The sequence below is a fragment of the Eublepharis macularius genome, chromosome 4 (genome assembly GCF_028583425.1).
Source record: "Eublepharis macularius isolate TG4126 chromosome 4, MPM_Emac_v1.0, whole genome shotgun sequence".
Lineage (NCBI taxonomy): Eukaryota > Metazoa > Chordata > Lepidosauria > Squamata > Eublepharidae > Eublepharis > Eublepharis macularius.
The window spans coordinates 165,670,917-165,685,583 of NC_072793.1; the positions used below are offsets into that span (position 1 = coordinate 165,670,917).

The following is a 14,667-nucleotide window of genomic DNA, read 5'->3' on the forward strand; positions in this document are numbered from 1 at the left end:
CTATGTCACTTCCTAGGGAAAACTGGAAGTGATGTCATATTGTTCTAGGAATCACCAGAAATTCCATGGTAACCAAAGAGTTTCTGGTGATTCCTATAGCAATATGATGCCACATTTGGCTTTTCCCAGAAGTGACATCAAAATGCATACCACACCCATGTGCTCCCCCATGTCCCTGCCCCCCCCACGCTCCCACCAGTTGCTCGCCACAGCCTTGCCACTTTACTGCTGAGGACAGAGGAACAAAAGGGAAGCAGGTAAGATTGCCAAAGACTACTGAAGGGCTGTTTTTATATGTCTTTACGTTCATGCAAAATTACACAAAACTCATGGAACGAAGGCGTCTTCATGGCGTGATTTCTGACATCATGATTCCGTTTCATGGCGCGAAGACATCAGAAATTGCGCCATGAAGGCGCCTTCGTTCCATGAGTTTTGCAAGATTTTGCACATGTGAAAACGTGTGAAGACGTGTGAAAACAACCAAGGTTTACAGAAGGTGTTTTTAAGGCACAGAAAACTGCAAGTGACAGTTAAACTTGGCTGCAAGCCTAATTCTTCAAAACTTTTAAAGGTGTAGTAAAACTACTGCCCTTTTCCCTCCATTATGAAACCGTGTCTGACAACTTGTCATACAGCTATCTGACAAAGTGGGCCTTATAGTCTTACGTACCCATTCTTTAGAGGATGATAAAAAATTTCCTTTACTTATTTTAAATGCAAAGCTCAGCTCGAGGCTGTCACTTCCACTCCCTAGTCCGTACATACAAAATCAAAATGAAATCCTGCTAACGGAAATGGAATTCACTTCAAAGTTAAACGTGTTTATGATTGTAGTCTTAAACAAAGGACACTTCCAGTTGTAGCTTAATGTTCTGCATACAAGGAAATGACAATGAAGCCACAAGAAGTTAGGAAAAAGTGACTTGAAGTCCCTGCTCAGATATAAAGCCCACTTGGAGATCTGCTGGAATAAAATCTTGTTAGGCTTTAAGACACAACAAGACTCCTGTTTAGTTTTGCTGTAACAGATTAATACCTGCTGTTAGGGTTACCAACCTCCATATTCCTCAACCCCACAGTCCCCAGGCTCCACCTCCCAAATCTCCAGGAATTTTTCAACCCAGAGTTGGCAACCCTATGTGACCTACACACGTAGTGGAATGAGGTGACAGAACCCTAAGATGACAGAAAGGACTCGATCATGTCAGAGTGCAGCTGAGGGATTATATTGTTCAAACTTCCACACAATTATTTCCTGTACGCAGAAAACTAACACAGCAGAGTTAAGCTAGAACCTTTCGCTCCAATGTGCTATTTAAAAATATATTATTATTTGGAGGAAGTTTTCACTTGGAACATTTCAAATGTGACTCAACCCACTCCCAGTTTAAAGTGGTATAACCCATTCTAGCACCTCTGGAATTATTATCCTGGTATTTTCACTGACCAATTTTACTGCCCTGGAAGAAAAAAAATCTAATAGTTTCAGAGACAAACAGAAGTTCTTCCTGAGAGGAGTGATTCCCATTTTGCTCTTATTGTTGTGAATTCAAAGGCACTTTTAGAGGCAACAGAATCTCCACACAGGGCAGTTCCCTCTTTTTTTTTGCCTTGTGCCTGCCATTTTCCCCACCTCCATCTCTGACAGGTTTTTAAAAAACTTGATTATAGGTATTAAAATTAAAATTAAAATGTATTATGGTCCTAGACCAGCAAGGGTATTACAAGAGTAAAAATAGAGCGTACAATTTAAAAGGGACATCAGTATAATAATAAATTAAATTGCCTTCCATTCCATTCCATTCCATTCCATTCCATTCCATTCCATTCCATTCCATTCCATTCCATTCCATTAAAAAGTTTAAATTTAGGATTTAGTATATCTTAAAACTAGATATCATAAAACCATATACAAGACCTTATTTAGAAATGAACAGTCTCCTGTTCCTCATTGCCAACCAGCCAAATTTGGCAACCTTATATGTTATGTCATGGAATCTATCCGAGAGCATTTTTGAAAGGAGGGAAGCTCTATGTCTTCATGGATGGGCAGAAAGTATAGGCCTTATGTAGTCTTCCGGTAACTGTGTATATAAGATTATAGGTATATTATTATAGTTTTAAGCAATATAATATCTACTACCAATCAGTTTTTTTAAAGAGGAAAGGGGAAATAGTGCCAGATGTGGCTATGGTTGTGGGTGGTAGGCGCAGAAATCTGTACCTTCCTGCCCATACCCTCAGAATCGTTCTGGAAAGATTGTACCAAAGCAACTTTGGGGAAACCTGCAGTAGAGTCAGGGAAGCCACAGAAGTTCAGTGGAAGCTAGGGTTGTCAGTCCCCTACTGGGGGCGGGGGATTCCTCCATTCCCACTCTCCACTAGAGATGGGCACGAACAGCAATACGAACTAAAAAAACCCAAGAACAGCCCAATCTGCTGTTCGTGAACAAGCTGTTCGTGAGGCCCCATTCTAAATGAACAGGTGGTTGTTGCAAGCCTCGTTCGTTGCTGTTCGTTGCTGTTCATCAAGCCAGACAGTCTGGCACCTGCAATCAATTCCCTTGGCAACTTAGGCAGGGATTGTCTGAACTCTGTCTGAACTCCTGCTGTTGCCCTGGAAACCCCAATCTAAGCCCAATTTAGCTTGATAGGCAGGTCTTCCTTTCAAGTGTGGAGCTCCAAATTTGTTACAACAAGGGACCAAAGACCAGGGGGGAGGGGGGCTCCCAGCTCTGGCTTAGTTTGCAGACAGTGGCGAGGGAGAGAGTTGCTGTTGGCATTTTGATAGAGAGAGTGCATTGGAGCTTGAATTTTCTTTGTGTGTGGTGGGATAGGGATCTACCCCTTCAAGTTCCAGGGCTGCTGCCAGGCTCTGGGCCAAGCTATTATTTATTATTGGTACCTTTTCTGGTGCCTGCTCAGGTCAGGTTTCTGGGAGTGGTGCAGTAGGGATCTTGACTTGGATGATGGCTGGAGGAGAGCCTGCTGGCCCCACGAACAGCCAACCATGAACATATTCGTGAACAGGCCCATGTTCATGGTTGTTTGTGAGTCCCTGTTCGTGGATGGCAACAAACAATGAACATCATGTTCATTTTTTTTCTGTTCGCGCCCATCTCTACTCTCCACTCCTTGCCTCCACTTACCTGGCCAGCAGTGGGAAATGCAGGGGAATGCACCATCTGGGGCGCACTCCCAGGTTGCCAAAACGGGCCCAATTCAGCCTAAAATGGGCTAAAATTACCCCACTGCCCGTTTGGGTCCTGATTTGGCCCCAAGCAGACCTAAATCTGCCTGCTGCAGAGTGCAGGAGCACTCCCAAGGCGGCACATGGTCTGTGCGATGACATCACATCCCAGAAGTGACGTCATCACATAGCCCCGGGAGCACACACGACGACAAGACTAAGGTAAGTGTCAGGCCTCCCACCTCCTGCCTGGAGGGTAAGGGGACCTGGCAACCCTAGTGGAAGCACTACACTGTCATGTGTAATAACACAGGGGGGGGGCCTTAAAGCTTCTGGGGCCTTGGCCAAAAGTACAACATGAGGGGGCCGCTGCCTCACCCCGTGTGAATTGGGTAGGAGCCACCACTGGAAATGGAAGCCAGCTTCCCAACCTCCAGATAGGGTAGGTGTAAGTGGTGGCAGCAGCCTGCTCTTTTCTCTCCCCCCTTTCTTCAAGGGTGAATGGGGATAACATAATAAGACAATTTTTAAAAAAATGTGTGGGGAAATGGCTCATGAGCTGCTTATGGAAGCAACGTATATGTCAAAGTTCATCATGGGGCTTGTTTCTATGTGTGAGGGCTGAAACAGTTCCCCTATCCCCCCTTACCAAAGGGCCTGCCCAGAGCTTTCCTGTTTGGCAAGTTGTACTGCCTGTTGATAGATCTCCCCTCCAAATTTTCCTTTTGATATTTCAGTAACCTAAACAGAGGTGATCATCTGTCCTGCCATCCTCACTGCTTTCTATTTATTATCCCTGTCTGCCCCTGTACAGTTCCAAGCCTTTCTCAAACGATGTTTCTTTAGTAGTGTTGCCGGTCACTTCTGGAGCACATCCTGTTTATCTACGTCTTCAGTTTATCTTTGAGTCATAGAACTGGAAGAAACCCAATTTGCTGTAGTTCCAAATTCTGAAACAGGATATCCATTAGCTATATAATCTCTGACTGCTGCCAGCCCCACCTTCTACAACATTCCTATGCAGCTTGATCCATTGCCGAGCCACGCGAAAAATAAGGAACCACATGTAAATCCCTGTAAAGGGATTTTCCTGTCTGCATAGTGCTCCCCACAGATTGCATCTATAATGAAATTTATATTCACTGCCAAGGCACTATATTTGGAAAGCAGACTCCTCATTTTTCGTTTGTTCCACATTGATTCAAGCACCAACTTACTGCTTTTCATGCTACCTGTGAAAACTGTTCTTCAAATACTTTAAAACTACAAAACCCATTATGCAGTGTGAATGTGAATAAAACATATATGAATACGTGACACTGGCTTAGACTAAAGGAGCAATCCTAAGTGAGTCTACAGTCCAATTTTATTCAGTAGGACTTACTACCAGGGAAGTATTATAAGGATTGCACAGCAGGGACCAAACTAGATGTTACCTTTTCACATGAAATCGTGTTTTCACATACTCCCCAAAGCAATAGCACAGCTATGCAGAACTGCTTCTCTTAAAAAAGGAGAGTCCAAATGGGCTCAGCACTGTGAGTGGAGGAATGATTTCTGCCTCTCCCCAAGCAGTTTTCTCAACAACCATGTTGTGCAGTATCTGTGTACATGGAGCATCAAAAGTGTGGCTTTTGATGGGAAAACTGGTTGGGGGAAGGCAGGACCCCCCCCCACAGTGCTGTTTCAAGTCTGTTTGGCCCCTCCTCCTTTTTCGGAAGAAGCAGTTCCCCACAGCTGCTGTGTGGGTGTGGGGAACATGAAAATCTGTGATGTCATGTGATAAAAGTAACATCTAGTTTGGCCCTAAATCTTTTGGACTATGAAGGTCAGTACCATATACTCAGACTGATAGCAGCTTCTCAGGGAAAGGTCCACAAGGGGATCCTATTGCCCAGGGGAGCCTCCACTCCTAGCCTCTGTCCTCCGCCACCACTCATCTGGCTGGTGGGAGGAAAGGTGCAGGGAATGGGCCCAGGAGCCCTACAGCATCCTCCCGTGTGCTGCGGAGCACTTCCTTGTCACACTTGGAATGATGTCATTCCTGGCATGACAAGGAAGTGCTTAGAAGTGTGTGCACAAAGCACTCAAGATAACTACCCCTGATCCATGTGCCTCCCCTGAGCCCCCAGTCCCCCCAGTCAGGGATCCAGGGGACCTGGCAAGCCTACTTTCACATTACCCACTGCCTAGTCCTTTTTAACTGGGGATACCAGAAATTGAAACTGGGACCGTCTGCATGCCAAGCAGAAGCTTTACCACTGAGCCACAACTCATTCCATATGTATAAAATTCATGAACTTATCCATTATAGAAACTATATAACTGATGGAATGCAGTGTAACTCCAAGTGAAGTACTATAACTGATGTGGGAAACAATTACTGTAAAACCACATGACAGTGTAAACAAGACCAGACAAAATGTGAAAGAGCAGGTGTAAGTTTCACATGGGCCGTTTCCACACGTCCTGGCATAGCGCTAAACTCACGGACCTGGCGCAATTTCTGATGTCATTGTGCCATGGTACAATGACGTCAGAAATCACGCTAGGAAGATGCTCTTGGCCTGTGAGTTTAGTGCTACGCTGGGACGTGAGGAAATGGCCATGGAAATCTATTCCTCTGAGACGTTAATTTGGATTTCAAGATGAAATTCCTCCAGGTGGTTTCATGTGTTCCTAGATAACTCATCATTTTTTTCCAGGAAAAAAAAGTTTTCCAGAAAAAAAGAACTTTACTGCAAAAAGTAAACAGGTAAAGGTAGTCCCCTGTGCAAGCACCAAGTCATTACTGACCCATGGGGAGACGTCACATCACAATGTTTTCTCAGCAGACTTTTTATGGGATGGTTTGCCATTGCCTTCCTCAGTCATCTACACTTTACCCCCAGGAAACTGGGTACTCATTTTACCGACCTCAGAAGGATGGAAGGCTGAGTCAACCTTGAGCCGGCTACCTGAAGCTGGCTTCTGCCAGGATCGAACTCAGGTCAGGAGCAGAGCTTGGACTGCAGCTTATTTATTTATTTATTTATTTATTTAATTCGATTTATATTCCACCCTCCTCGCATTAGCAGGCTCAGGGTGGATTACAACCAAGTTTAAAATCAGATTTCACAGTATATACAATTAAAAACCATAAAACATCTTAAATACACAGATTAAAGTGTGTTGGCAAAAAATGTGATATTAGTCTCATAAAATAATAAACACAAGGTTTGAGACAATACCTTTCTGTTGGCCAAATATTGCCCACATAAAATTTCTGTTAATGGAAGTGTGGAGTGTTGATTTTTGCCAATTCTTGCCTCCTGCTACAGAAATCTGCAGGGGATGCCTCACCTCTGTTCCTGGCTGGGGATAGGGGTGCGTGCTTCAGGAATCTGATTTGGGTAAAATACCCACATTGGACCCGATCCAGAAAGCTTCGGGATTTCCAAAACTGGCTCCAATTTGGAAATCCCGAAGCAAAGCTTCCCAAAGCATTCATAATGCTTTGGGAAGCTTCGGGTTTAAATGCCCGTTTCCTTACCGCTGCGAGCAGCAGGGAAAGGAGCATTTAAAGCCCTGAATCAGCTGCTCATCAGGGGCTTCCCCAATGAGCAGCTGAGTGCGGGCACCGCTGTCGGGGCCAGGAAACTCCTCGGCCCCGTCAGCAGTGGGCGAACGAGGCAGCGGGGAGGCTGCAGGCTTAACCCTGCAACCTCCCCGCCGGGCGCTCTGTTTGCCTTGCCAATGTCGGGGTTGAGGAGCTCCTCGCCCCAACACAGGCAGGCGAACGAGGTGGCGGGGAGGTTTTATACTATGGTTTTATACTGTGGAGCGAATTTTGTTTTACTGATTAACAAATTGTCAATTAGGGCATCCTCTTTGTATACCCATTCCTTTAAGTCAACATTGCTTCCCAAAGGTTGGAGTAATTCATCTGGGATGGTATATCGAGATGCAATGCCATTAAGGAAGGCCGACCGGGTTTTATCCTTGTTTTGCAGCTGATGATAGCTCAAATAACTCATATTACTGAAGGAACCAGGGTCCGTTAGTTGGCATTTTTTTGGCAATTTGAGAATGGCTAAATGGGCACGTGCTCTGATCGAAGGGAGACCGAGTTATGCCTGTAGCAAGGCTGCTGGTCTCCCTTTTGGTAGAGCTAGAACATGTCTCATGAAAATTTTTTGAATTATTTCCAAAGTGCTAAGTGTGATGTCATCACGGGCGCATGCCCAATTGCTGCGAGCCGGCCCAATTGCTGCGGCGGGCGGCTGGGACAGTGTGTGGGTGGCCTCCCAGCTCTTCCGCTCAGTTGCCCTGCACCGCCCCAGACGCCTGCCCGCAGCTGCTGCGCCCGGCCGTGTGTGTGCGCTGGTGGTGGCAGCAGCACGGTGTGGGAGGGCTGGGAGGCTGCAGCTCCGTGGCACGCGCTCCCACCCCCAGCGCCTCCTCTGGTGCCCCCTCTGGTGCCCTGCGCCCTGAGGCAACCGCCTACCTGACCTCAATGGGTACACCGGCCCTGCTTCCACCCCCAGATCTCAATTCCATACAGTAAATGAGTAATGACTTTAGAAACAAAAAGCTTTATGGCCAGTGCTATCAAGAAACCACCCTTAGAGTAGTAGAATCTCATTATTGCTCCTATTGTCTTGAGTGCTGAGGCTTTTATAAGCTTTATATGGGTATCCCATTTCAGGGTCTCACTAAAAGTTAGACCTAGATAATTGTAGGTCCTACACTATTCGATTGGGGTGTCTTATATACTCCAATGACACTTTTTTGGTCTCTTACTAAATAGCATTGCTTTGTTTCTGTGTAATTAATTGTTAATTGTTCCTCTTCACAGTATTCACCCAGATGGTCTAGCAGTCTCTTTAATCCAATGCTAGTTAGAGAAATTAGGACCACATCATCAGCGTATAACAATACTGACACTTTCTGGTGGCCTAAGGTCAGCACAACAAATTTTGGTCCCGATAGTTTTGTTAAAGAGTAGAGGGGCTAGGACACACCCTTGTTTTACTCCCTTCTCTGTTGGGATTTCCTTAGTTAGGGAACCTGATCTACCGACCCTGATTCTTGTGAATGTATCTGAATATAGCTCGTGTATAAGTAGCAACAGTCTCTTATCTATGTTTGTGCAAGCTTCTCTCAGAGCCTTCCCCTATCTATCGAATTGAAAGCTGTAGCCAGATCAACGAATGCCACATATAAGGCTTTGGTTCGGCCATTCATACTTGCATAAGCCAGCTGGAGAAGTGTTCAATAGTGATCTGTCGCGCAATGGCCTCTTCCGAAGCCTGCTTGATTGGGGTGTAGTATGTTGTTGTCCCTTATCCAATCCTCCAATTTTTGGAGAAGATATTTACCGTATAATTTGGAGACTGCATCTAAAAGGCTAATAGGCCGGTAGTTGTTTGGGTCTGACTTATCTCCCTTTTTGTAGATAGGGAGTGGGACCACTATGCTAGTCTTCCATCCTGCTGGAAAAACACCTGTGTTGTTCAAGTGGGAAAGCAGTTTTGCAAGTATCGGGGACCGCCAGCTGGAAAATGTTTTTATCAGGTCTGCTGGGATCAGATCTTCCCCTGGAGATTTTCCTGAAGCTAAGGAAGCGATAAGATTTCCAACTTCGGCTGCCGTTACAGTGGGCCATTCCGGTAGCATCTGCGCTTCTATGGCAAAAGACCTGTTCCATAATTTCTGTTTAGCTGGGAGGCCTGAAGAAAGTAGTCCTGTCCCTTTAACAGAGACTTGATGTGCAAAAATGCCAGGGCTGCTGAATGTTGTCATGGAACGAAAATCAATAACATTCCATTAAGCCTCAGTTAAAGGGACAAGGCTTTTTCCCCTTCCAGGCTGTTGGCAATCCCAAAAGCCAGGTTTCCAACAGGTCTAGAGAAAATTGCTCTGCCCATTAATGGAGGTTTAAAAGGAAGTTGTTTACCAAGGGATGATATTTCCCTCCATTCCACAATAAGATTCTGCTGCTCATTAAGACTCTGAAAAAGGAATGGGACATTTTTTCCACAGGTGTGTTAGCTAGGGTTACCAAGAACCTGCAAGGGAAAAATGTTCTGCCCCTTTAATAGAGCCTTAATATGTGGACATGGGGAGATGAAGCTTTTCATGTAACTCTGCTTGGAATTGCGTTGTGAATCTCTAAATTCTAGGCAACACCTATTCAGTCTGTTAAAGAAGGAGGAAAAGTAGATTGCAGGCCTTGCAGTGAAATAAGAATTTTCATGCTCACAGAAGAATGGGTAGTCTCTTTCTTATAGATCTTTCTCGGTGGGACCGTATCAGTATGCCACAGGCAGGCACAGTTTCTGTTTCTCCTAAAAGCTTCCCAAAATATCTGACTCCACCTCCAAGCTGAAGGCAAAGGTTTTTCCCCATTATCACAGCATGCAAATCTTCCACCCCCCCTTCCCCCCAAAGTGGAAATGAATTGCAACATCCCCTCTAAGTAACAGACTAGAAGAGAAGTCTGCCCTGGATCAATGCACCTCAGAGATGTCGTCTGGAAAGTGGTTGCCTCTCTGGCTAGCATGGATGGGGGCTTTAGTAGCCCTGAGCCAACAAGCTCCAAGGTGAAAACGGGGATATTATGTAGGGGAGGAGGACTAACCCGCTGCTTTCTCTCTTTTTTGTGGCAGGACTCTAGTGCCTTTAATAGCTGCAAGAGTAAAGTTCCGCCAGTAAAGAAAGATGTCTTAGAAAGATATAACTCTGTTTAAGAGTGTACTGTAAATTCTGCAACTTACTTATTGTTGGTTTAATTGTGTGAAGTGTGTTGTGTGTATGCCTATATATATTTATATCATAGTCATTTTAGGTAATACTGACTCACTTGTTGTAACATGCATGTGTCATCACGCTTTAAGTTATTTTAGCATGTGACTTTGCATTTGCTTATTCGTGTTGCGATGAAGTGTTGGGTCTAGCCCAAGATTTGTGCTGGAGAATCTGGAGAGTATTATGTGGGATTCTTGTGCACATACAGTGGGATTAGCCAAAACCAAGATTCTCCTTCTACCAAAATAATATTTCTTTTAAAAAGGTATTGGGTTATGTAACACTGGAAATTCCAAAATGTTTATTAAAAGATTGTGCTAATGGTGTATGATTAGGCAATGAGGTCAGAGAATAGGACTGTTTTTACTGACTGCAGCCAATATCTGTATTGCAAAAGGGTGGAAATTTTAAGATCATCCACTAAAATCTGTTTGGTTTAAAAATAAATAAATAAAGGGATGGGAACAATCTGTAATGGGGGAAAAATAATTTATTGGTTTATGTTTGGAACGGTACGTAACCATTGCCTTGCTGAGCCATTGTTTGAAGTATTAATTATGAAAGAAGGAAGACATTTTTTTTCCTTGTCTCCCTTTTGTTTATAGTGGTATAAATCTCAGTGTCACATTACCACTGTCACATTTTTTTCGTCCCCTGCACCTGATGAGCTCAGGGCAGCATACGTGGCTTTCTCCTCCTCTATTTTATCCTCACAACAACTATACAAAGTAGGAGAGGCTGATGGATTGTAACTGACCCAGCATCACCTGTTGAACTTCACTGCTGAGTGAAAATATGAACCTGGATCTTCCCCGTCCTTGTCTGGCACTCTAACCATTGTGCCATGCAGGCTCTGTCATGCCCCTTCCTCTTATATCTAAATTAAAACTAAGAAGCCTCAGGTGTTTTAGCCTTTCCTTAATGTCAAACATTACAGAGCTTAGCATTTTCCTGCTTAACTTTTTTTAAGCTTAGCTTTTTCCTTCTTAATTCTTTTTATTCTTATGAAAACAATTCATACACATGGTTGTTGTGGGTTTTCCGGGCTGTATTGCCGTGGTCTTGGCATTGTAGTTCCTGACGTTTCGCCAGCAGCTGTGGCTGGCATCTTCAGAAGTGTAGCACCAAAAGACAGAGATCTCTCAGTGTCACAGTGTGGTGCTAATGGTGGTCCCACACTGTGCTAATGGTGGTCCCACACTGTGCTAATGGTGGTCCCACACTGTGACACTGAGAGATCTCTGTCTTTTGGTGCTACACCTCTGAAGATGCCAGCCACAGCTGCTGGCGAAACGTCAGGAACTACAATGCCAAGACCACGGCAATACAGCCCGGAAAACCAACAACAACCATCATTCTCCAGCCGTGAAAGCCTTCGACAATACATCAATTCATACACATAACGCTGGGAAATAACTCATACTTCCAGTCATTCCACTCTTACATTATTCCAGAAAACTAGCTCTATTTTTATTAATAAAGTCTGGATATGCATTAATACATAAAATCAGTTTTTGTGCAAATGAAACCAAAGAGTTTTTTCATGTATAAATCTGCTTGGAGAGTTTGTCCATTTTAACTAATGAATCAATTCCTCAGTTTGTGTTTTTAACGGTTTGTTTATTCCATTTATGGCCGGTCTGTCTCAAAGCAGTCTCAAAGCAGATTACAGAATAGGAATACTATGCAAAAGAGAACAGTATTATATACACAATGAACATTTTTTCCCTCCAGGTTATTGATAATCCTATATACTAAGTGTCCCTGACAGACCATAAGAAGACAAAGGGGAATCCTAGGAGCGTCAACTGATCCCTGATTTGAGTCCTGTGGCACCTTAGAGACCACGAATAAGATTTTCAGGGTGTAAGCTTTCGAGAGGCAGAACTCCCTTCTTCAGTCAAGAAGGGAGTGCTGAGTGACTCTTGAAAGCTTGGTGGTGTAGAGTGCTGTCAAGCCATAGTTGACTTATGGCTACCCCGGTGGGGTTTTCATAGCAAGAGACTAACAGATGGTTTTCTACTGCCTGCCTCTGCAACCTTGGTGATTGTTGGAGGTCTCCCATCCAATTACTAACCAAGGCTGACCCTGATTAGCTGCCAGCCCTGCTTAGCTTCCAAGATCTGATGAGATCGGGCTTGCCTGGGCTATCCAGGTCAGGGCCTTGAAAGCTTACACCCTGAAAATCTTGGTGGTGGTCTCTAATAGAGATGGGCATGAACCGGAAAAAAACCCGAACCATGTGGTTCATGGTTCGTCAAATTTCACGAACCTCGAACTTTCACGAACCTGCCCCTGGTTCGCAAACTGGTTCGTTTGGTTCATGAAAATGTCACATCCGGGGTAAAAAATCATCACTTCCAGGTCAGCAGAAGGTCTGCAGGAAGTCCATCCCCTGTTGCCTAGGAAACTGATTGATTGGCATGAGGCTGTCTGCAGTCACGTACCAAAAAACGAACCAGCCTAAAGTTCGTGGTGGTTCATCAGAAATAGGATCTGACGAACCACGGTTCACAAACCACGAACCGGCCTGGTTCATGCTTAATTTTGGTTCGTATTTCAGTTCATGCCCATCTCTAATCTCTAAGGTGCCTCTGGACTCAAATCCTGCTGTTCTACTAAAGATCAACATGGCTGCCCACTTAAAACTACTCCTTGATTGACTGGGCAAAGAAGGGGGTGGGATTCAAGGAAGCAATATTAAATGGGCCATCACAAGCATTCAAGCAGTTGCCATGGAGAGCCAAACAAACTGAGCATAGAGACCAAGGCCCTCTCCTGCTGTTGCCTCCTAATGTAACCTGTTTTGTTCAAGGAACAACATCAAATAAATAGATATATGTAATCTGAGGAGTTCATGTCTATGACAGTGTGATCCCACCTTGTGACATTTTCAGTTATAAAAGACGATGAACAAACTTGGAAAAAGAAAACATCTTATTTGGAACAATACAATAATAAAGCATATACAACAACAAACATGTAACAAAACAGGCCTGTTTTACTCAAGCAGACCCAGGTCTCAGTTTTTCTGACATCTTCTAGCCAGTCCCTTGAAATGCACCAACTTTTAGCTGTGCTCTGCGTTGGGATACCTTCTGTTCTTCACAGGAGTCTATAACATGAATAGAGAGTTCGTAGAAAGGAGTGCTTCTGAGGTAAGAGTACTTCTCCCTCCAGTTTGTCAGGGAAAATTGCGCTTTTTTTTTCTTATAAGGAATACCCCAATTCTTTATCTTCCTCTAGTGGACAAGGGTTACATTAGTACAGATATTTATGTTGTGTTGCCTTTATACATTGAAGCTTCCTTCAGTTAGCATAGCTAATAACCTTTAATGGACCTCTTCTCCATGTATCTGACTGCCCCCTTTTTAAAGCTATGTATGCTTGTGGACATCACTTCATCCACTGGTAGCGAATTCCACAATTTAATTACTGGTTGCATAAATAAATGTTTCCTTTTGTCTGTCCTGAATCTATTTTCCAACCATTTCATTGGGTGCCCCGTGTTCTAGTCTTATGGGAGAGGGAGAAAAAGCTCCCTCTAGCCACTTTCTCCACTCTGTGCATAACTTTATAAGCCTCTATCATGTCTCCTCTCATCCTTTTTCAGTGTGCAAGTGTATCCAGTTTTGACCTAGGAAAAAATTGTGCCAGTAATATTGAAAGTGTCAAGCTTTGAATAGACAACTCCGTGCTCAAAGGAACATGAGCTGAAGGGAATACCTGTGTACAGAAACAGTCCACCTATCTCAAACCATTAGCAGTGCAGTTCTAAATGGAGTAAAGCCCTTCTTAGTCCATTGATGCTAATGGGTTTAGAGGGGTGTAACTCTGGCACTGTAAAAGACATAGTAACTCCTGTGGCCAAAGAAAGGCATTTCCAGGTAACATTGTTAGAATTAGATAACAAGTCTTTTAGTAATTTCTTGAGCCCACGTGAAGATACAACATTTTGTTTCTACTGCCCCAGAAGAACCATTTTTTCCCGTTTCAAAACAAATTGTTCCACCCAAGCATGCAAAATGCCTACTAATTTCAAACTGGGGTGGTGGTTGCCCCTCTGGGTCTAAAAGAATCATGTTTCTGTCCATGATGCAGGTTGCTGATGGTCGCCCCCAGTGTAGTGCCCATCGGGGCAGAGGTGGGAGTCGTGCTTCAGGTTGAGGGAGCCACCTCTGGGCTCTCAGGCATGGTCTATTTCCAGAATGAGAATGACGAGAAGGTGAAATGCTCTAGGGAGGTGCCGTTCAACCTAAAGCCCAGCAGCTTCCTGGAAAGAGTTACCCTGAAGGTAGGAGGCACCACTTTCCTTAGAGAAGGAGTTTCTGTTTCTGTCCCCTGGGGAAGAGCATCTCTGCATCCTGTGGATACCTTCTGTTCAGGCACTTCCTGACCCCAGAATATTATCCAGTAATAAAAAAGTAATTGTCTCTCTGATTGTGTGCAGAATGCCTCTCTATGCTCTTTCCCAATAACATGTGGAAGTAATGGGGAGGGCTTCCCAGGTAATGGGGAGGATTCTGGGAAGTGATATCATTGTGTAAGTGTGGGAGTATGCACACGCTTCTCGGTGGGCCAATTTGGGCCCCAAACGGGCCTGATTTGACCAATTTGAGGCTAAAATTGCCTCACTGAGAAGCGCAGGAGAACTCTCAGGGGTGTGCGATGATGTCACTCTCAGA

At 44.3% G+C, this 14,667-nt stretch overlaps 1 protein-coding gene across 1 annotated transcript in view; it reads left to right on the forward strand.

The window, feature by feature from the left end:
• The first annotated feature begins 9,692 nt into the window (after positions 1–9,692).
• LOC129329363 (complement C4-A-like) overlaps positions 9,693–14,667 on the forward strand; it is an 81,242-nt gene continuing 76,267 nt past the window's right edge. The window contains exons 1-2 of the mRNA XM_054978901.1: positions 9,693–9,777; positions 14,084–14,276. Of these exons, the coding sequence (XP_054834876.1) occupies positions 9,701–9,777; positions 14,084–14,276 (270 nt within the window). The 5' untranslated portion in view covers positions 9,693–9,700. The remainder of the gene's footprint in view (positions 9,778–14,083; positions 14,277–14,667) is intronic.